Raw genomic sequence first — 24,186 nt, 5'->3', positions numbered from 1 at the left:
TGGTCAGACAGGTCTAGGTTCAATTCCCTGGCCTCTTTCTTGGCTAAGGGATCTTGACACATTACTTCCCCAAGCCTTTGTCCCATCATTTATAAAATAGGAATAATGATAGCACCCTGCTCTCAAGGATGATCAAATCTAACACTTGTGTCTAAAAAGATGCTCAGGTTCTTAACTTCTAGACTACAAAAAAGGGGCACAATTTTAAAAACTAGCTGCCTAATGAGAAACAGGGTAAAAATCTTAAACAGTAAAATGGATCAGATTAAGCACAATTTAAAATATCCTTTTTTGGGCGGGGGGGGGGGTCTTTGACCCATTGGTACTTAAGAGCAGACATATATTAAGGAAATGGGAAATGAAACTCAGACTTAACTAAATGTGGATTAGCTCTATTTTCTGGGTCACCTCTCTCCGCTACCGAGGGTCATAATGTAAACAAGCATTATTGTTTCCTTAAAAACAAAACCAAACAAAACAAACCCCAAATGGGCCTTTCTCCCAAAAGGCATTAAAGAGCTAAATATTAAGTAATTTTTGGGTTGGAGAGCTATTTGGGCAGGTAAAGGAAATGAATAGAACAGGAGTCTGAGGGAGGGGTTCAGTCCTGGGTCTGCCAGAGCCTAGGCCAACGGCACATGAGGTCTCTGAGCCTTGGTTCTGTAAAGTGGGGATGTGGATGATCAGACCCTTCAAGATAGATTAAAGATTAAATTAAGTAATGCATATGAAAACAGTTATCTGTAAACTGTAAAGTATTGTGTAAATGTTAGCTATTATCAGGATTTTATTCCCTGGATTGTAAGAATAATCTCCACGAATATGGCCACTCCGCTCTCTGATGTGAATCAAAAAAGCAAAAGGCAAAGCACAGTGGCTTTGTACAAGGCATTCCTACTTTTCAGGACCCCCCTTTCCTCTTCTTCCCTGTCTACTTTAAAGAGTTACTAGGAGGGCCTCATTAACAACAACAACAACAACAACAACAACAGGCACTCAGAAAAGTAGAGTCTTCTGCAAATGTAAAGCATTCTTGCTGGTCTGGATAATCATCAAGAGTTGATTATGACAAAACCTCTGACAAAGAGACAAAAGATCCTATGTTCAGTATTCAGGAGTCCCTCCTATGGTGAAAAACAGCCATTACCATGGTCCAAAAAATAATTCCTCATCGTTGTAACTCACATGTACTTACTCATGATGATAGTTAATGGCAATAATATGTGATTGAAAAAGGAAGGTTAGAGTGTGTCTTTCTTGTTTAGGTCTTGGCAAGATGAGATTTTAGGACCGTTGACTGCCTTTGTTAAGTCGAGCTGGATTCAGCACAATACGATCATCATCACTGCAGGACATCATCCCTAACAAGAACTGCCATTAAAGCTCGTCTTTGGGGATGTGGTCTTTAAAATCAGCACTGTGTCATCTAGGTATCCCCAAAACACTGACAGGACTTTATCCAGCCATGAAATTATTTGGGCTGTAAGGTAGGACATAGAGGCGGCACTTGGGTGGCTCAGTTGTTGGGAGTCTGCCTTAGGCTCAGGACCTGATCCTGGGGTCCTGGGATTAAGCTCCGGAGCAGGTTTCCTGTTCGGCGGGAGGCCTGCTTCTCCCTCTCCCACTCTCCCTCCTTGTGTTCCCTCTCTCACTGTGTCTCTCTCTGTCAAATAAACAAATAAAATCTTAAAAAAAAATAAAATAAAAAGGTAGGACATAAACAGATGCCAACAAATGACTTTAAGAAATGAGTCCTTGGAACATCACATAAAGAAGTAGTAAGAGCTCATAAAAATAGTTGAGTAAAATAAAAGCACCCTATTAACCTGCAACTATTACCTGCAATAACTAGAACTCATTTTCCCCACATCGCTTGATTGGTTATTATTTTTAATAGGAGATGACTAGTACTGAAATGGCTTTTCTGTCACAGTGTGTCCCACTTCATTCTTAGTTGTTTTTCAGCATTCTCAATGTGTATCAAGTTGTAAAAAAAATTATCTAATTTGAAAAAATACATTTATTTGGTTTTTGCTGATTTATACTATTCCTTTCATTTGAATTGTACTTTCCCTGCATTTACTTATTTTTGTATAGTATTCCTTGATTTTGTACTCCGGTACCTGGACAAAGCCATTCCTGAACAGAAAACTACAGGATGGCACCTATCATGTCATACCATATTAGATTGTTCTATGATTAACCCAATCCAGCGCTTCTGTCCAAACGGGATTACATAAAAACACACGTTAACACACATATTAGAAAAAAGAACCAGAATCTATCTGTATACGTCAAATTCAAGGAGTAAACAGGAAGGTGTGGAAGTTGTATCATATGGAGTTACTGAGGCAAGGAAGACAATCCCCTTAGGGAGAGGAAAAGAGAACAAAGCAAACCATTCACTTTAAAAGTACCAGAATAGAGCTCTAGAACTTCAGAGACTCAGAAACCAATTCAATAAGTGTGGAGACTTTTTTTTTTTTTTTAAGATTTACTTATTTATTTTAGGGGGGGGAGAGAGAGAGATAGACAACGAGGGAGAAGGGGCAGAGGGAGAGAGAGAGGAGAAATCGCAAGCAGACTCCATGCTGAGCGCAAAGCCTGACCGCAGGGCCCAATCTCACCACCCTGAGATCATGACCTGAGCTGAAACGATGAGTCAGATGCTCAACCAACTGAGCCACCCAGGCGCTCCCAGTAAGTGTGGAGAATGTCAGCATCCCAACAAGCAGAGATAAATATATCACTACACTCTCATTCCAAACACCTTTCACCCGATTTCCAGTTCTGATGTTCTCAACCTGTTTTCTTAAGGTGAGAAGTTAAATTTCAAAACTGCCACCATTTCATTACTGTCAAAACTACACCATCACCAAGATGCCTAGACTTTGTATTAATGAAAATACAAGATGCAAAAGCACCCCCATTTTAGTCTTCAGTGATACTAACTGCACTATCAACCTTTCACAGGGCAGTGGGTGAAAAGCCATTACTAAGTGGAGGCAGGCCTGGTTCTGCTCCTGACCGCTAGTTCACACTGAACACGAGTGGTGCTTCTGTCACCTGGCCGCAGCTTTAGAGCACACTGCTTTTCCTAGACGAGTGCTTTGCCCAAAGTACATTTATGGAAGACTTGGGAAATGCCTTACCGCCGCCCCCCCCAAACTGACTTTGGGCAATATCGTATTCCATATTGCCTTTTTGATGATTCACAGGGCATTCAGCATATTAACAGTTCTTGCAAGAGGGGGAGTCCTCTTGGTCTAACTCAGCGCTTCCTAAGTTTAGCTAACCATGTAACCCTTCCCTATTTCCACCCCTCTAAGACAACCTATGGACATCTCCCAGAGTGTCTCCCTGGAAGTGTTAGCTCTTTTGGACTGAGGAGGGATAGAATTATTTCAGATGAACATGACCTCTTCTCAAAGCTTGAAACCCCTAATTATTCCACTCTGGGAAGAGGGGACAGGAGCGCAACCAAATGAGTGTTAAGAAGGAAAGGATTTAATGAAAATACGAGCCGCCAGATGACAAGTACATGTTCTACTTACTTAAGGAGATTCCCGAGATTGAAAAGAGCCCGGTTGTGCTGCGGATTTAGCTGGAGAGCCCTCTGATAGTACATCTTTGCCTCTGCTGTGTCTCTCGTCAGTGTTCCAAGGTTGTTCAGGGCACTTGCGTGGCGAGGATACAACCTGAAAAATTAGAAATATTCAGCCATCATTGTTCGAAACTTCTAAGCTGGGCATGATGCGCTTGTTCTCCCTCTTCCCCCACCTCAGGAATGCGACAACCAAAATGAATACTGGATTCTTCCATTATTTTAATGGTTTGTCCATGTGAAATCTTAATGGTCAACTATGTGTGCAGCTGTAGGCATATAAATATGGAAGCAGATATCTGACCCTTTGTGGTCGAAGTAAATAACTCCTAAATGGTACAAAAATAAACAGTATGCAAATCTATCAGGGTTAAATATTAATTTTAACCCTTTGGAGCCTATAATTACTTTTAATTTGCTTTGACAGAAAATTCTCATTGCCTCATTGCTTCTGAGTTTCTGGGCTGGTGGGACCACTGAGCAGCTGCTTGTACAGTGCCCACTATGTACACAAGATGCGGGGCAGCTCCTTGGATGAGGGAATCTTCATGAACATATTTGGGCTGGAAAATCCATAAGACCACCATTATTGAGAAAGAATAATACACAATGTCTTCCCATACAAATAAACTTTATCCCCAAAATGGCTTTCCATCTTGGTTCTCTTTTTCCATTTTATCTCCTTTCCCTCCTCCTAGTGTAATTTGGTACCCACTGGCCACATCCAGTTCTCAGAAAGAAAATCCTGATAAACACTTTTTTAAAAAAATTAAATAATGCACAATGAAGTGAAAATCGCATTTCCAATGCTCAAAAGCAAATGTAAAAGAGGATCAGGGATACATCAGAAAACCAAATTTATGCTGATTAAGGAAGGAAGAGAATCAATTTACTTCCTTAACTCAAAACCATCAAGAAGCCAAATCTGCACAGCTACACAGTTTAGTTGTTTCTGCTATATTTAGAGCAGAATATTTAGCAGACTAAGAGGTTTACTCCATCCCTGTCACCCAGAGTGCTCTGAATAAGCCCATGGAACTGGTTCTTCACGTAGAAAAGTGAAGATAATGCCCAAGAAATAAAAATAGGATGTGTACTTGTCAAGTCTCTTGACAACCAAATGACATGCGTGCCTCCTCCCACTCTGTTCCACACCTTCTAGGATCAATTATATTTGCGGACAGAAGGGGGTCCTACTAAAAGACTGACAAGTCTTATGGTTTTTTTTTTTTTTAATCTTTACTTAATCCAAAGTTTCCTAAGTTTATTCGACCGTGTAATCCTCCCTTCCCTACTCCCTTTCAGAGCAGCAATGAACGCCACGAACATCCCTCAGAACTAGTATTTTCAGGAAGACATGCCGGGTGACACTCCTCACGACTGACAAGGGATAGAATCTATTCAGAGGCATGTTATGTCCTTCCAAAACTTGAAAGCCCTAATTACTCTCAATGGCTGTAGAGACTCTTGTGGAGAGAGAGATTACGACAGGAAGCTGGGAAAAGGGAAACACAACACACTGGGACAACACATGGCACTGCTGTTTGCTTCTCTCAGGTCCCCTTCACTCAGGCAAAGACAACCTGCGGTCCCTGGTGGTAGCCCCATCACCCCCAGCCTCACAGTTGTGAGGGAAGCAAGTCATTAGCTCTCTGAGATGTCACTAAGGGATGTCAAGAGTTATGATGAGAGACAAAAATGCTGTTGGACCCACTCATGCACTCCTTAGCTACAAGTCTCCTAGAAGTTTGCATCTAAGAATGATTTTGGAAGCGGTTACAGAAAACATATCACAGTCAGGACTCAAATTTTCTAAAGAAAGTTTTTTTTTTTTTTTTTGCAGGGGGAGATGTTGAGCAAAGCTCTCTGACCTCCCAAAGATTTAAGCGATGTCCAATGAACATAGTGAGAGCAATTCTTGATTTCCTGTTGACCAGCTATAATAGGAAGCTTCCTCAGGACATCTGCCTTCTTAAAACTTGATCTTTTCCTTACTTCTCTAGGCTTGGGAGCCCTTGAAATCAATGTCTGAAGTGAAAGCACTACCTATGGGAATGGGAAAGGGAAGTCTAAATTCAATAAGATCTTCCACCACGGACTCATCTACCTCTTGCGGCGCCCATCCACACTGTCAGGCAACTGCCCTCAGCACTGCCTCTCCGCCCACCTTGTCAAACTTGATACTCACTCATGATCCCACTGTCACTTAAATAAACAGTCATGGGCTTTCACATTTCACGGAGTCCAAAAATGTTTCTCTCTCTCTCTGTTTTTTCCAATCAGAAACTGAATATAAGTCCACACCAAGCTCTTAATCCCAGAAATAAGCAGTGAGAAAGGAAGCAATGAGAAACAGACATAGCACTATGAGGAAAAGGGCCCTGAGAATGACTTGTGCTCCAAAAACTTGTCTGCCAGCCACAGTCAGAGAAGAGGCTCTATATGTTCGCAGAATCCCGACCCAGGAAGGAAGGGGACTGCTGGCCTCTGGCGTGGTTTACTGAATCTACTGCTACTCAGGGCCCTCCACCCGAAAACTGTGTGGCATGGTGTATTCCCAGTAAGAGTAAGGGTCTGCTGGCAATAACCTCTCTCCCTGGGGATCCAATTCAGTTTAGCTACTCACAAGCAGGCACTGCATTATTTATAAAACAAAGCTGAATTTCATCAACAGGATTCTTCAATAACTAGGTCAGGAAAAAACATACTACATTTTATTTTCAGTTTTAGATAGATGTAGATGTTCTCTTAAAACACATATTCTTCTCTTGTTTACTAAAGACCTAGGCAAGGACAAGTGCATTTACTTTTTAAATGAACTTGTGTTTGAATTAGTTTGGGTCCAAGTCAATACTGAGGTCTCCAGAAGGGGATTTTTCTATGGGAAAAATGAACAATTTAAGAGATGTTTATGTTGCTACTTCCCTTGTCAGAATAAATTAAGCCCTTCTTGACTTTGACTTCTATAGGTATATTTTACAAAAGTTCTGTTAGTGATTATTCCTTTCCCTGTCTAAAAAAGTCTCAACAAAAGCCTCTCTCAACTAGAATGGAGTGGTGATTTTCAGACCTGTTTTTTCTTAAAATGAGTGTGAAGAGCCATGTGATTTTCTTTCTCCCACTCTTACTCAACATTTGTGTTGTTTATGGGGGCTCTCTTGCTATTTCTTTATTATCATTATTATTTTGGTGCCTTAAATTTTTAAAATTTACTATACAAAAATATGTTGTATTGTCAAGCAGCTCCAGGGTATAAGGAAGCTCATTTTTTCTCTTTAAAAATGAAATTTTGGGGTGTCTGGATGGCTCAGTCATTTAAGTATAGATTACTGATTTCTGCTCAGGTGATCTCAGGGTCATGAGATCGAGCCCTGCACTGGGCTCCCCACTGGGTGTGGAGCCTGCTTAAGATTCTCTCTCTCCCTCCCCCCACCCCAAAATAGAATAAAATAAAAATGAAATCTAAATACAGAGATACAGTTCTATGGACTGAAGATAATTTTTTCAAGTATTAGATAATTTGTATTCTTGATAAGTACATGTCCATTTGAGCATTTAAGGGGTTCTTAATTTTTATCTAGTAACATTTCCTTATGCAGAATTGATAAAGTATGTAGTTAAGGATATTATTGTTATTCCCCTCCATTCCATTACCTTAGCTCTGAGAATCAACATCAACAACATATTAATAGATCATCACTGGGGGCAGGAACAAAAGAAAATGGGTCCAAAGGATATATTAAGGATACTTCACACTTTTTCTTCCATTATCTCATTTAACACTCTTAATACTTTCTTAAAAGATTTTATTTATTTGTCAGAGAGAGAGAGAGAGAGAGTGCACAAGCAGAGCAGCCAGAGGGAGCAGCAGGCTCCCTGCCGAGAAAGGAGACTGATGTGGGACTCTATCCCAGGGCCCTGGGGTCATGACCTGAACTGAAGACAGACATCTAACTGACTGAGCCACCCAGGCACCTTAACCCTCCTAATTCTCTAAATAGAATTATTGTACTGTGTTATAGCTAAGGAAAGAAATTGAGTAGATAATAATTATTTAAAAAAAACAAAATCTCAGAAGGAGTGGTTCCTGTAAAGACAGTTAAGATGGTTGGCTCCTGTAAATCTATTTATTTTCCCAAAAAAATCACGAGTCATTCCACCTTCAGCAAATAAATAAACTGCTACAAATTAGAGCTTCTATTTAGAATAATTTCTCTCTTTTTACTTTGGCCAATCCATTTGACTATGATCTTACAAGAACCAGCTCGGGGACAAGTAGAATGAACTCCATCCTCAGGACACTTGGCTACTAAGATTCTTATGCACTGGAAAAATGTTACCTGCCATACAAAATAACCATGGTATCTCTGAAAACCACAGTATTCGGAAAAGCTTTTTAGAACCAGCAACACTCCATAAGTGTATCGGATGTATGTATGCTCTACTGTTCTTAAACTTTAACCTCAAGATCAACCTGAAGACTCAGAGACATAAGATGGATATGACTAAAGTGCGGTTTTATATTTTTTTTCAGTCATTTACTTTGAACTGTGTACAGTTTGTTCAAAAGTTAAGGATACTCTTAATTTTTCAACATTTGAGTCCCTTATAAGGCATTTCCTTGTGCAAGTAATACTGTATCATGAGCTCCAGTTTGTAATTTCCCTTCAGAATATACAAACCCTGATTTATTTGTCTGATTTTCATTCCACAGATTAATTTATTTGAGGTTAACTATGCTAAGGTCAGATGTTTATTTTCTATTTCCTGTTGAGGAAAAAAAAAAATCCCAAAGAAAAAACATGGCTGGGAAAAAAATTCAACCATTCACTGGACTAAAAAAAAAACAACAACACCCAAAGTGAACTTTATTTCAGGAGTCAGCAGCATATTTTCAACCAGATTAGTCTCTGGCATTTTTCAAGTGCCTGGTTTCTTCCTGTTATATAAGATTTGAGCCATTGTGTCACTAAAATGTACCGGGTGACACTGATTGGTCTGCTTTACTTGTTTGAAATTGCCATTAACAACCAGCAAATGAGTCTTGCCACTTTTCTTTTTGCATTATACTCCTTCCCACCCATTTCAGATAGCTTTGGGAAAAACTTTACATGCCATTTAGGGAAATGGGATGTGCTCTCCAAAGAGGGCCAACTCAATTATCTGACCTCCCACAATGCCTGACCTCTCCCAGGGATCCAGAAGGACTCCACCCAATTGATTTTCCAAGAGAATTTAGAGTAAAACCTCTGATGCCCGCAGGAAATGAGTCATTTTAAGCAGCTGAATTTTCCTGATTCCTGACAATTTAACACTAAAGTTTGGGAAATGTATTGAATTGAATACTTCTCTGCTCTCTGTAATAAAAAATGGTGAATATAATTAAACCCTTCTCAGAGGCCTGAGGTAACTTTCTAGCTATGTGATTCTGAATTTATGTCTGCCCTTTAGTTGCTTTCTCTGTAACAATAGGGTCAATAACATATTGACCTTCTGTGTGAACAAATGAGATGATGGGTATAAACATACCCGTCATCATACTTGTTCTACTACAAACTGTTTTGGGGTGAGCTGAAGGACCTCTGGGTGTTATTTTTTGGCTCCTCTACAGCCCTAATGAACCCATACCAGGCTGAAGCTGCCAGGTCTCCTTCTCTCATATGGATTTCTCATCCTCCCCACCCCACCCCAAAAAAAATCATTCTCTTCACTGCTGTCAATGGCCTTCAACTTACTCCCATCAGTCAAAATAACATCCATTATTTCTTCATCACTAACCCAGTGAACACTCAAGTCGTCTTGTATCCATCTGTCTCTCCTCTGCCATGGGTTCTCTGATGTGAGGGACATGTGACTCTCTCCAGTTTAAGAATATAGGAATGTTTTCTGTGAAACCCTCATTCCAAAGCCTGTCAGTCCTTCAACATCTAAAGCAAACAATCCCCACAGGTACCAAAGCAATTTCCTCCAAGCCTTTCCGATATGCTCAACACCAAATGGAATTCCAGACACGTGCAATTTTAAAATGTATAATCAAGGCTGTAAGAAGATTCAAAGTCCTATGTGACAGATCAAGGTGTGCACAGAACCTTTACTGTAATAACACTTTGTAGCACGAATAGTACTTGGGTTGTTGCATTGACTTAGAAAAAGACATCAGAGGACGGGAAAAGTATGTCCATATTCTCAGTCATGATCCTGAACATCCACCTCAGGAGTTTGTGGTCACCACCAGCAGGAAATAGGGGTGTTTAACATCCTGTGATGGGAAGGGCAATACTGCATAATGAAGAGTTGGTCCATCTAAATTGTTGACAGCTCTCCCACTGAGAAACACTGCTTATAACGGAGTTGTCCTTGGACTCTAAAGGGGTCTTGATATTTTGTGCATTATATTCATTCGGTCTTTCTTGCAACAAACATTTTAACTTTTACTGAGCACCTACAATGTGCCAGGCCCTCTGCGAAGGGCCCAGACAATAAAGAGAAAGGAGTCCTTGCTCTCAAGGAGGTCCTGTGGCAGATGACTTTAATGCACCGTGATCAGAGCACACACGGCAGAGACAAAGCAGAAAATGGGGGTATGGGGGTATGGGAGGCGTGGAGGGGTGGGGATGTGTAGTACGAGAAGCAGGAGCCCATGGCAGGATCCACGCATGGTGTTCACCAAGGTGTTTCCAGGAGAGATGATGCTTTACCTGCAGGGCAGTAATAGTTGAGGGTTAGGGGAAGGGGAGGAGGGGAAGCAGGAAGAGGAAGAAAGGTGTTTCAAAGAGAGAAAGCAAAACCAAACAGAACAAAGGAAACAAAACATTTTACTCTGGCTTAAGCACAAACTAGAAAGGAGGGCAATAAAGGCCAAGGAGCAGGTTTTGAAGAAGGTGGTAAGGTGAGTTTCAGGTGCAGAGGGAAATCTGTGGGAACATCCAGTAATCAGCTAGCTCTGATATGGCAAAGTTGCGTGGTGAAATTATAGCTTGGAGAATTAATCAGCATACAGATGCTAACTAAAGCCTTTGGAACTAAAGAAATCCCCTGGGAGGAAAGCAAAGCTTGAGAAAAGAAGAACGCCTAGAGGAGGTGCCTGAGAATTCCTCCATCAAGGGTTTGGAGGAGAGTCTAGAGAAACAGAAGGAAAACCAAGTCAGCATGGAAGCCAATAAAGAATTCACCCTAAGGAGGAGGGAGCGCTCAACAAAATTAATGCTGTTGAAAGCCAAGGAATTTAATTCCCAAGCAGTGTCCTCCTCTGGAATTCCCTTCATGGAGGTAGCAGGGGCTCTTGGGGAAAAGAGTTTTGGTGGTAGTACGGGAACCACTCATGGCTGAGGGGGTAATGAGATGGAACAAAGGAGAAGACACTGAGACCACCAGGAAATTTCAACACTTAAAAGATAGGAACCAACAGACTCAATGGCAGGAAAGGGGAAACAAGAGATGCAGAGGCTGGTTTGCACGTTTGTTTCAAGATGGCAGAAACTTGAGACTATTTATTTAAAGTATTTTATTTTCTTTTCATATTTTAACTTCTATTTTTAAAGAAAGAGATAGAGGGGCGCCTGGGTGGCTTAGTGAGTTGAACATCCACCTCTTGATTTCAGCTCAGGTCATGATCTCAGGTGGTAAGATTGAGCCCTGTGCTGGGCTCTGCTTTCAGCAGGGAGTCTGCTTGAGATTCTTTCTCTCTCCCTTCCTCTTCCCCTACTTGTGAGCATGGTCTCTCCCCACCTCTCTCTCTAAAAAATAAATAAATCTTTGGAAAGAGAGAGAAAGAGAATGAGCATGTGAGTGGGGAGGGTGGAGGCAGAGGAAGAGGGAGAATCTTTTCCTTTTTTAAGATTTTACTTACTTACTTGACAGAGGGAGAAAGATCACAAGTAGGCAGAGAGGCAGGCAGAGAAAGAGGGGGAAGCAGGCTCCCTGCTGAGCAGAGAGCCTGATGTGGGGCTCAATCCCAGGACCCTGAGATCATGACGTGAGCCAAAGGCAAAGGCTTAACCCACTGAGACACCAGGCGCTCCGAGGGAGAGAGAATCGTAAGCAGACATCCTGCTGGGCATGGAGACCAACACGGGGCTCGATCTCACCAACGGAGATCATGACCTGAGCCAATATCAAGAGGTAAGCACTCAACTGAGCCACCCAGGTGCCCTGAGAATATTTAAATATTAATCGAAAAGCGCACAGAGAAGTGAATAAAGTGAAGGGTTTAAAGGAAGAGTTTTAACAAACTCTGCGGAGGAGCAGAAGAGCAAGATGGGTTTAGGGGCAGATTAAATTTATGCTCTGTAGAAGCGACTAAGGATCGGCTTTTGATAGTCTTCAGTTTTTCACTATACCTCAGTTGCCATTTTTTAAAATTTCAGGTAATTCACATTCCTTAAAAACACACATTCCTTAAAAACAGACTGTAGAAAGATGTTTACGTGTAGTGTTCGGCCATCTAACACATGTTGACAAAGGGCCATGTTCCTGGCATGGCTCTCCAGGCTGGGGACAAGGACACAAATCTCTATTCTGGTGGGGTTCCCTTCTAGAGATGAGAAGCAGATTAGTAGGTGATAAATGCAGTGGAGAAAATGAAGCAAATAGGAATAGACTATGTTGGTGGTGACTGCACTCTTAGGTGGGGTGGCCAGGGAAGGCCTTGTCGACAAGATGACCCAAGTGGAGAGCCCCAAAGGAAGGGAAGAAAGCAGCTTTTAGAGAGGGAGGGGGTGTTTTGGGAAGAGGGAACCACAAATTCAGAGTCCCTGGAACCCCACATGGCTGGAGTCAAGCCGGCAAGAAAAGTAGCAGGAGGTGAGGTCTGAGAAAGACAGTGCGGGGCCTGGAGGCCGCTGCAGAGCCTCTGAGGGACAGGAATCTAAGTGAGACACGGTGGGGGATGGAGGTGGAGAGAAGTGGTCAGATTTGGGACATGGAAAACAATTAATGAGTTTATCACTGCCAGGGATTAGGACCTGCTTTAAGCTTTTTATAGGAGTTATCTTATAATATTCCAACCCTACAAAGTATGGTGTTACTTCATCTGTAACATTCAGAAAATCTAAATGATATTGTTAAAACAGTCATCATCTGCTTATATAAGAAACTGTAAATTAAGCCAGGGCCTCGGATGCGGTCTCTCAGCACCCAGACACCACTCACATCTGAGACACTTGTTTCCCCAGTGGCTGACACCTCACAGCCTCTGGGCAATGAGCTCAGCCTCAGGGAACTCCCTCACCCAAGGCAGTGATGGATTTGTAAGGGGACGTAAAGGTTCCATCTATTGCCTCCACTCATTGCCATCCTGAGGGGCCCTTGCAGCAGAGCTTCCTCAGCGGTCATCCAAGGCCCTGGAACCGCACTGACTGTCCCAACTCTCCCTCTGCCCATCCTGCTCGCCTGGCTTCCTTCCCTAGTGTTCCAGAGAGTGCTTCTCAGTGGACTTCCTGCTTACAGATCCCTGCCTTGGATTCCGTTTCCTGGGGAAGCAAGGCAAACTCTTTAAGTGAAAGAGTGGTAGAAGGCAGGAGGAAAAAAAACAACAACAACAACAACAAAAGAAAACCAGACAGCAAAATATTCTTCAATAGAAATTATAAAACTTTCATTTGGAAATTTAGTCCACAAGTATGGTCATGAAATTCTAGTTTTCTAAATAAAATAGTTTTAACTTCTTGGATTTAATGAATAAAACTGCCAGACTTAATTAACACAAAATAAATAGAGGGAGGCTCTAATTTCATCAACAAAAAGAAATAAAAATAATTTCAAATGTCTATTTGTGATATTGGGAAGTGTATTTAGACTTTTATAAATGAAAATACCACACGGGCAGAAGAGCCCATCTCCACTTGTTAAACCTGGTTAACAAATGGTTCTGGAATTTTAATTCTTTCCAGAAATACATGGCAGCTGGTATCCAAGGTCATTTTTACTTGAAAGAGTTATTTTAAATGTCCACTTAAAATAGGCTGTGTAATGAGGACTTTTAAAATAACCATTAAATCCTGATTTCAAAAAAATGTTCAAACTCCACCAGCTTTATAGACAACATTTTTCAAAGGAATTGTAGTAATTTTATTGATCTACTCAGGACATTAGTGAACAGGGCGTTAATTATACATGGTTAGATTCTTTAGACTCTAATGATATGATGTTTCCTCAATTCCTTTATTACTTCCTTTTTTTCCACAAAGACTTACCCAGTTAATAGAGTGTCCTTCCAGAGTTCCAGTTATCCACACAGGAAGGAATGCAAAGAATGCTATCAATGGTTACTTTTATCATGACAAGTCTCTATTTTACCCATTAAAAAATTCCAATCAGAAAGATTTTAGTTCTATCCTTTCCCATGTGGTAGGCAATTAAACAGCTAGCAGAGATTTCTTTGGGACAGGAGCATTAAAAGGCACATTTCTTCCCCTTTAATTATGCCAATAAAAGAGTATGGTCAAGGACTTCTACCCTTTCTGAACAGGTTTCTTTCCCTTCAGATTTTCTGTTTAGAACCTCAACAGCAGATACACTGGGAGTGGATAAGGCCACTCTAAGGGTCTCATGGCTGCCCAAGCACACTTGAGTGCTATCAGGGAAGGGAAATGAATTTCCTGCTTGATAGGAGTATGGGAGGGTGAAAATCTTAGATGATTTACTGGGTATTTCATGTTGAAACCATACCTGTGAAAAGAAAACAGCAGTCTGGGTGACTGAAGATCACAGCCCTTGTATTAGGACAGAATCTTGCACAGGGCTGATATCCAATCAACCAGGACACAATAGTAGATCTGGGTATGGGGTCCTTATTATAGTGGGTTGGGAGGAAGAAGGTATCTAAGTGAACAAATGCTCTGTGGAACATGAGATAATTTGCTGCTGACAATAGGGAGACCTTCCTGACTCCCCCTGGACAAAGTGAACTGTATTCATTCCCAGGTACAGGGTTCTTGATGACCAGCCCATTTTAACCAACCAGTAACTGAGTCATGCAGGGGATTTAAATATTAGATGAGAAACAATGTCCATGACTTGAGCACCTCTTGTGAAATCTCTTTTAAAACAGTCTCTTCACTAAGTTGTCAGATTTCCAGATGTTCTCTATTCTCTGTAAAACATATTAGTGGATACCCACAACTTAATAAACTTTCTCTATAAGCCTGGGCCTTTTTGATCCTGTAAATTGAGTTGTATGTCTAAAAGACAGTTGTGTTTGTTAACAAATTTGTTGCAGTTGTGGTTTTTATTGCAATTGTACCATGTAATGAAATATCTTGCAAACTGATAAAATATAAATGTGAAAAACAGTGTTGTAATTTCTATGAATACTATGTAAACACTCTGGAAATACTCAAAGAAGGGAATTTGCTCAAGAAATTGCTGTTGATTAGATGTGGAGTATCTATAAAAAAAGCTATAGGAGAAAAATAAAAAATCTCACAGTCATTACAGTTTTTATTCCATTTGAAAGTATCAAAACCTGATCATCAGAGAAATGACTTATGGATGTGATTTTTGCAGATTATAATCATTGGACTCTTGCCCAAAGAAAAAAGCTTGGTTTGACATTTGAAGATTGGTGAGTGGATGTACATGGGAAATTTTAGGGTATAATAAATCATTAAAGAGTGTGCATGATTTGCTTTATGATTCTATCCTTTCAAGTGACTTTTTAAGCTGATCAACAAACCACTGGCCAAGTACACATTCAGTATCTGCTGCATATTATTCAGTCTGAGCTATGATCTCTCTCTCCCTTTGGGCTTACTGGATGAGTTATTTCATGGGCATTTTTGTGCAGGAAGAGCTGAGATATTGGGTCATCTCTGAACTTTCTACTCCACTCATATGAAGTGGAATGGTAGAAACTTTTCCAGGTTCTAAACAATGGCCAGAAAGCTTTGGAGGCATATGGCAGAACCACCAGTGGTGTTCTGATTCTGAACCATAAGGAATCCCAAACTTTATAGAATCTGGAACAGATATAAACATCACAGCTCCCCTCTGAGCAAAGCAAAGGTAACACTTGTGTTCATTAAGGATTTAAAAAAAAAAGAGTTCTGCCATTTTCCTTTGCTGATTTGGGTCTTAATCTGAATCTATAACCTCAACTGCAGCATTTTCCAGGGAAGATTTCCCTTGCACTACAGAAATAGAATAAATGAGCTTCACTGAAAGGTAGGAGAACTTGGTAGTACTTCCATTTTGTGTAAAAAACAGAACAAGGTTGTAGACGAATGGATAAAGAAGATATGGTGCATATATATACAATGGACTCAACCATCAGAAAGGATAAATACTCAACTTTTGCATCAACATGGTTGGAACTGGAGGAGATTATGATAAGTAAAAAAGTCAAGCAGAGAAAATTATCATATGGTTTCCCTTATTTGTGGAACATAAGAAATAGCATGGAGGACAGTAAGAGAAGGAAGGGAAAAATGAAGCGGAGGAAATCGAAGCGGGGGAGGAACCATGAGCGACTGTGGACTCCAGATAACAAACTGAAGGTTTTAGAGAGGAGGTGGGGAAGGGAATGAGTGAGCCTGGTGATGGGTATTAAGGAGGGCACGGACTGCTTGGAGCACTGGGTGTTATATGCAAACAATTAATCTTGGAACACTACATCAAAAACTAATGATGTACTGTATGATGACTAACATAACATAATAATTAAAAAAAATGGAAAAGATCTAAAAGGAAAAACTTTAAATAAATAAATAAATAAAAAGTAAAAAAAATTAGCACATTCTGTACCTTGGCTATTGTAAATAATGCTGAAATAAACATGAGGGATATATACATACATATATGTATATATATAAAAATAGAATAAGGTTGCGGTGCCTGGGTGGCTCAGTTAGTTAAGTGGCCAGCTCTTGATTTTGGCTCACGTAGTGATCTCAGGGTCTTGGGATTGAGTCCCACATTGGGCTCCCTGCTGGGCAGGGAGTCTGCTCCAGCATTCTCTCTCTCCCTGTGCCTCTGCTCCTCCCCCATCCTGCTCTCTCACTCTCTCTCTGAAATAAATAAATAAATCTTTAAAAAAACATACAATAAGGTTTAAAAGAAGCAGAATATTCATGCCATATATAATTACCAATTTAATGGAGCATTATTTCTAGAATTATAAGTCAGCCAAAATGATATTGGTATAGACACAACCCTAATGACTAATTCCATCATTGCCTTTGGGATCTACACAGTCATTACAACAGAAATGGATAATTGTGGGGACTGATTTAAAATAATAACACCATTAGCCCTGCATTTCCCTAATCATTCTCTTTCTGGCTGTGTGCAAATATGGAAAATATCAAATATACTGAAGCTGAAATAGGGATGAGGTAGTTGGGAGGGGGGAGAGTCCCTGTCTCATCAACTTGAGCAAAGAAAGAGCAATATCAAAATAAGGGCAATGCCTGGGTGGCTCAGTCGGTTTAGCATCTGACTCTCGATTTCAGCTCAGGTCATGGTGTGAGATCGAGCCCCATGTTGGGCTTCGCACTGAGCATGGAACCTGCCTAAGATTCTCTCTCACTCTTTCTCTGCCCCTCCCCTTTTGCCACTTATGTGCATGCTCTCTCTCTAAAAAATTTAATTTAATTTAATTTTTAAAAAAGGGCAATTTTCTCGTCACCTAGGATGAATAATCATCAAAATGCTGAATAGTCCTGGTATTTTCCCTTTCTAACACAAGGAGTGACAATTTATTTAAATTAAAAAAGCAAAACAAAACACCCACACCCATTGAAAATTCACCACCGAGGTATCCACACAGAAATGATGCTACTTAAATTAGAAGTATTTTGAGCCTGGTCTGAGAGGATGAAATATTTCACTAATTACTATGCAGGGTATTTATAGCTTTAATTTTTTTTTCCCCACTTCTCAAGGGACATGTTTCTTCCACAAGCACAGTTGCTGAAGCAAATATTTATTTTTATTCTTTCATGGGAAGAAAGCAGTAGTACCCAACCAGCTACTATAATTCTGTAAAATCAGCTACTCAAGAATTTTATATAATTTATATCTTTGCCCCAGGCTGTGCCTTAGGGTCTGCCTTATTTTTTCTGTTTGAACTTGACAGAAAACAGTTTTTTAGAATGCAACAAATTTTAAAGGACACTGATAATACTTCCTTTCAACCATTATTTTTTGGGCAAATTTACTGCTCTCTTCTCTTCAAGAATGCCACCTAAACCCCTGAAACATTAATTAATTATTAGGCCAAAACATACTTTATTTGTACCCTTGAAGGAATATATGCCTCTTTAAAAATTATATCGCTTCATTGAAAAAATAATGCATGTTCACTTGTAGAACATTTGGAGCACAAAATAAAATATACAGAAAAAAATCAAATCTTAATCTCACCAACTAGAGTTAAGTACTGTAAAGAGTTGGGTAAACTGGCTTCCAGGGAAAAAACATAATTCTTCATTAATCCTTAAAAATGATCTTCTATTCCTTAATAAAAGCTTCTTTTCCTCAATAAAAAGTTTCATGACAATTTTCCTCTGGAGCTTGCATTTTTTTTGTATCTTTGGAAAAGTATTTGATAGTGAACTTGATGAGCACAGCTTAAAATTTTTGCCATACTGAGTATTAAATGAGAACATAAAGTCTAAAAGAATTTGACTTATGAACAATATATTTATGTAAGAACATTGTTCAAAAGGATAATTTTAAAAATCTGGCCGGTTACTTTAAGAATGATGATTTCAAACTAAGATTTGAGATAATCCTCGAAGGTGCTTCAGGGAAATGTAGATGTGTTGTATACATACTTGAAGCATGTCTCAAAGCAGAACTGTATTAGAAAATTCAGCCAAATGTGGGCCAGTCTGGAGGGGCATGGAAAACTCTTTCAAAGGCTTCGGTGAGCCTCATTGTACAAAAAAAGAGAAGACTCATGTTTCTTTGTTTTGCCCATATTTGGAGACTCTGAGGCTATATATAGTTCTCATGTGCCCTCATGGTACAGACTAAAGACATTCATCATGTGGGATCTTTTAGATAAGATCATCTTGAAAGTAAGAGTTGCCATTTTGAGTACTTAAGAGCGGTCTGCCACTGGTAATGCAGGCTTGAATTTGTGGTTTCTCTTAAAGTGACAACTTAAAGCTATGTTTTGTACAGTCTCTTCCAAATGAATACAAGTAGAGGAGTATAAGAAGAGTGTCAGGGCTGTTCATACATATATGCACATATATATTTGTGTAAATACACACACACACACACACACCCCTTATTAACATATTCCCAATATGGTAATCAAGTGTCTTGTAGTTTTCTTTCTATTTAATACAATTATCAGGGTATTTCATTTCTATACTCAGATGCCTTCATATAAATTCTTTCTGATGATGAGAAGCCTAAAGCAGGAAGAATTCATTGGAATACACGCTCAGAGAATCTAGGAGTGTATTTTTGACAACCAACTCTTGTTCGCCTCCATGTGTGTGTGACTGTCACTTTATTGAGTAGTGAGTAGCAATGGAAACTTCTGCAGGAACACCAAGAATTAGAAATGAGGCAGAATTACTACATTCACAACAGACTTGAACACTGAGCCAAAATGGAGAGTCCGGAATACTTACCACCCCGAAGGGGATATCCACTGTCCACCCCCACAGTGCACACTGGGTGGGCGAGTGAATGAACAAGGGCCTGAGAAGCAGAGCGGTAGACAATTGTGTGGGGCTTACCTGAGGGCTGTTCTGTAGTGGTAGATGGCTTCCCGGTTCCGACCCTGGTCCTTCAGGAAATTGGCATAGTTGTAGTGAACCTTGGCATTGTGAGGCAGAGTCTGAACTCCAGACCTACAATTAACACATTTAAAGAAAAGAAGAAAGAGCAACAAAGAACTGTGTTTAGGAACATCATTGGTTTCTTTCATATTTTACTCAGTTTCATGAACCTGCATTTGGAATGTCTGTTACAACCATCTAAATCGGGTTTTTCAGAATTCATGAAATATATGACTTACTAAACACGCTTCTATGGAAAATAATGAATGCAATGGGTGGTGGGCACAACTAAACTAACATGCTAACTGGATAGGAAGCAGAGACGGTGGCTCAGGGTAATGGATAATTCTCTGCAGAATAAACCTGCATGCTCAGATTCATTCAGTGTTTTCCTTCCTTGCTTCTTTTGCTCACTTACAACCTTCCTTAAAACAAAAATTAAGAGTGTCTGCAAAAATAAATCATGATAAGAGGGATGACTGCAGACTGGCCTCCCTATTAACTTCTATTGGAAATTAACAATTTCCATGTACCCTAAATAAATGCAAGTTGCAGGTAAGGGAGTGAGATTTTGTTCAAAAAGTTGCAGGTAAGGGAGTGAGATTTTGTTCAAAAAGCCACTGTGTTAGTTTGCTTTGGCAGTCATAAGGAAATGCCTGGGGAATCCCTACAAGGGTAACAGTGAAGCTTTGAAGATGATTCCAGGGGCAGGGTGAGGCAGGAGGGGATCTGTTTCTCGTTTGTAACTAGCAACCACACATTTAACCTGCACAAGATTATACAGCTGGTCAGTGTCAGAGGTGGAATTCTAGAGGATTCTAGATTGGTCCTAGAGTCCCTCATTCCCTCAACACGCAGGGAGGTGGTGGCAGGGGAATGATGGAGGCCCACCTGGAAAGAAAACTCCCAGACTGTGCATGGATGAAATGTGGGAGGGGGACAGCTGATGAGAGAGAGCAAGGAGAAAAGCAGGACAACCTAGTTTTGGGGCAACTCTAATGCTCTACATTCCTTCTCCCAGGGAACATACTTTCATTTAGTTTTAATTTAAAGGTAAGATTAATAGAAGGGTTTCATACAAAGTGTCAAAGATCTGTCGGGGAAATACGTAAGGGCTTTGTGATCTTTGTTGAACTTTCCCTAAAATAAGAGGTTCTTTATGACCAGCAAAGACAGTCCCAACTTAAAACCCCCTGGTTGGAGGAACTCTCCAAAGGACAGAACTTACAGAGAGTGCAAGAGGCTAAAGACCAACCAGAAGACATCATCATCTGAAGGCAGCAAACTCCAGACTTACGTAGGCTGCTTCAGTGCCCACAGGGCAGGTGGCTAGGATTTCTTGGGGGCAGAGGTGTGGCTGAACAAGGACTAAAACTGTATCGGGAGCAGTTAAAGCCCAGATTGCCATCCTTACCCTATATACCCAAGTGGCTTTTTTCATCATTCTTTCCCCATGCCAGCAGAAGGCGGGAGTTTCACTCTCTGGAAGAGCTCAGCTAGAGAAACCCTGCACCCAGGAACAACAGGTCAACTGCCAAGGGAAGGGGTGGTACCTCAAAGGTATATTATGTGAAGATCTGTATTCTGAACATTGGGATCTCAGTTTCCCCTCTTATTAAGCTCTCTGAACACTGGCAGCCAGGACTGGAGCCCCAGGAAGGAGACTGGAGGAATTGTCTAAGTAGAAACTGATCCATCCAAGACAAAAGACAGACAAATGCTGACATTCGGGTGCTCCAGTGAAACACTGGTATCCTTCAATCATTCTATGGTGAGACCCTTCAGGTGCAACAGAGAGCCAGGATTTTAATGGAATATTTAAAATGGATATTACGGGGTGCCTGGGTGGCTCAGTTGGTTAAGCAACTGTCTTCAGCTCAGGTCATGATCCTGGAGTCCCGGGACTGAGTCCCGGGATTGAGTCCCGTATCAGGCTCCCAGCTCCACGGGGAGTCTGCTTCTCCCTCTGACCTTCTCCCCTCTCATACTCTCTCTTACTCTCTCTCTCTCTCTCTCTCAAATAAATAAATAAATAAATAAAACGGATATTACGCTAAGTGAATTTAGTCACAGGGGCAGAATCTGGGGCAGAGTGCTAACTGGCTTTAAAAACATTCCAGTTTCTATCCAGGAAAATTTCTTAATTTTTCTAGGCAGAAATAAGTAGTGCATGGCAATGGGCCGATTTTAAAAGTAACTTTGATTTTGGCGTGGACATAACTGGCATATTGGAATTGATCTCTCCCCCTGTGTGATTAGCACGGTGACTCTAATTTATGTATTGCTAGAGGAACAGACAATTAGGTCTGTGGAAACATGGTCCTTGCAAAGATCAGGGCATTGTTCAGTGATGGCCAAAGGAAGTAATGATATTCATAACAGGCAAGCAGATGTGGGTGGAGTAACTGGAATCCGAAGAACACACTGCTTTTTCCATTGTTGTTTTTGACCTTTATGTTCTCTCTGTGATATTTTTCTGCTATGTTTTTCCAGTCTCTCATTTTACAATGAGTAGTTTGTAGAAAAGGGGAAATAAACAACTGGCCAAAGGCAAAAGTTTCCACGTAGCTGTAACTGGCCAGGCTGCTCCTGCTTCCAGAGCCAGTCTCCTTCATTTGCTCTACGGATGCTGATTCCGTAGCCCCAATTGTTTCAGTGGAAACAAGCAGCTTCAGTATTTACTTTACAAAGACACATAGTATTCATTAAGTATGCGGTTGGAGCGCGATCCGTATTCATAATCCCAATGATGATTTCAAAGAAAAATCTCCTTTCAACTCAGGATATTCATTCATATACATCACATTTCTCCCTCGGACCTCTCATTTGTACAACACTTGGAAAAGAACAGAAATGACTGAAACAAACAGAAATAAAAAGCCACTTCTCTTAGGTATATCTCCAAGTTTATAGAACACCAATTTGTTTTATTGGCATCCTGGACAATAGGTCACGAGGACTATCCCCAAATTCCCGATGAGAAAACAAACATTAGAAAAAATAATAATAATGAGCAGTATTCAGCCAGAGGTTAACAGGAAAGGAAAGTAAGAAGGATTTGTGATTCTCTTCAGTGCTGACCCTGCTGTGACCTGAGGTTACACAACACCACACTCCAAAAGTCCAGTACTCATCGGACGGGATGCTCAGTTGGAATCCAGTTCTGGGCTATGCACCCACTTCCCTGGATCATATCCTTGCATCTCTTCAATAACTACAGGATGGGTAGAATTATCGTACCTCCCACACTACAGATGAAAACACTGAGGTTCAGAGAGATGAAGACCTTTCTCTAAAATTACAGACTGAGAAAGTAGTGGAGCACAGATTTCAACCAAGGCCAATACGTGGTCAGGACTATTCCTGAAGCTGATCAACATGTGAAGCTAAGCCAGGAAGGTACCACAGGGCATAGAAACACTACAATTTTATTATCACAATGTTTATCTCATTGGTAAGCAAACTATAGCCTGTGGGCCACAGACGCGCCAATGTGTTTACCTATTATCTTTGGCGTCGTTCCTGAGACAACAGCAGGGTTGAGTCGTTGCAAAAGACACTATATGGCCCACAAAGACTAAAATATTTACCATCCACTCCTCTACAAAAGAATTTGTCAATCCTCAATATATATTCTCTGCCCTGGGAGGCTGGCTGATCTCTCTGGCTTGGTAATTCAGAAAGGAAGAAACAGAAATGTGTTCCCTAAAGAGATGGAGAATAATCTAGGCCAGAAATTCTTAATTGATGGTCCATGGATTGCTTAAATAGTTCATGAATGGGATTCAGAGAGACCCTGAACTAGATGCAAATAAAAGAAAAATGTGGTCTCTGTCTTTTCAGGTATTTCAAAGATCTGGGGCGTGGAGGGGATTTTACCAAAATGTGTTATTACAGTATTATTTACTCTAAACAAAGGCAAAATTCATTACCAGACCCAGCTAAAGCTGCACAGTGACCCTTTTCCTAGGTTAGGGTATCAGAACAGTTCCTTGTTAAAAAGAATTAAAGAAAATACAGCTGGTAGCTATGATTATGAACCAACTCCTCCCTCTTGCTCTCTCCCCCACTCTCTTTTTTATACCTGGCTTAGTTTTAGTTAGAAAACATAAAGTAAAAAATAAGCATAGCAAAGCTTATGTATTCTTTTATATCAAATTCGGGTTCAAAGCCGGGCTCCTCCTCATCACAGCTAGCTCAGCTTGGACCAGTTACTCTCTTCTGTGCTGGCTTCTTATGCTGTTGTGCGTAAGCCCTTGCCTGTGGAACTTCAAGGCTGTGAGGGGCCTTGCATCTGTACCTCCTAAAAATACATCACACAGTGGTATCTTTTTTGTAAAAGGATGTGTCAGCTGGAAAGGCTGGGACTTGAATGAAATTTGGACTTTCTCCAACACAAAGGTCTGTCCTAACATACTCTCTGTAAAACTTCACAGTATTGCCAAGCAAAACCACCCTGTGTAATAAGAGAGGCCTGAGTGAGACCCTACGTCCAAGGAACGGTCAATGAGTTCATTGTTTACAACAGAGAAGTCGAAGGCTAGCCCTCTGCCAGGGGCATCACCTCCTCTAGAACTTTAACACATTTTTTGTACTCAAATCACCCAGTTCTTGGTTTTGATCACTGTGCCGAATTTCGGTTGTTTTCATCTTTCTCTCTCTTCAGCTCAGGTCTAAAAGAGAACAGTTCTTGAAGCGTTGGGCTGTTCTTAGCAGGCTGCTTGTACTTATAGTGTCCTGCTGCCTTGTCCACCACCTGCTACATTACGTTTAAGTGTGTTTATGTGTCTGACCTCCACGAGGACTTTTAGCTCCTCTACAGATAATCTCTCTGCACCCTCCCAT

General features: G+C 40.7%; 1 protein-coding gene across 1 annotated transcript in view; it reads right to left on the bottom strand.

Moving 5' to 3' along the window:
• TMTC1 (transmembrane O-mannosyltransferase targeting cadherins 1) overlaps nucleotides 1–24,186 on the bottom strand; it is a 255,687-nt gene that overhangs the window by 45,627 nt on the left and 185,874 nt on the right. Inside the window, exons 11-12 of the mRNA XM_032855161.1 lie at nucleotides 19,300–19,413; nucleotides 3,555–3,698 (exon numbers count right to left, since the gene is read on the bottom strand). Coding sequence (XP_032711052.1) covers nucleotides 3,555–3,698; nucleotides 19,300–19,413 — 258 coding nt within the window. The remainder of the gene's footprint in view (nucleotides 1–3,554; nucleotides 3,699–19,299; nucleotides 19,414–24,186) is intronic.

Source organism: Lontra canadensis, unplaced genomic scaffold (assembly GCF_010015895.1).
Source record: "Lontra canadensis isolate GAN:19392208 unplaced genomic scaffold, GSC_riverotter_1.0 scaffold9, whole genome shotgun sequence".
Lineage (NCBI taxonomy): Eukaryota > Metazoa > Chordata > Mammalia > Carnivora > Mustelidae > Lontra > Lontra canadensis.
Note: the sequence above shows the minus strand (reverse complement) of the source record. Positions and strands in the feature narration are given on the sequence as shown.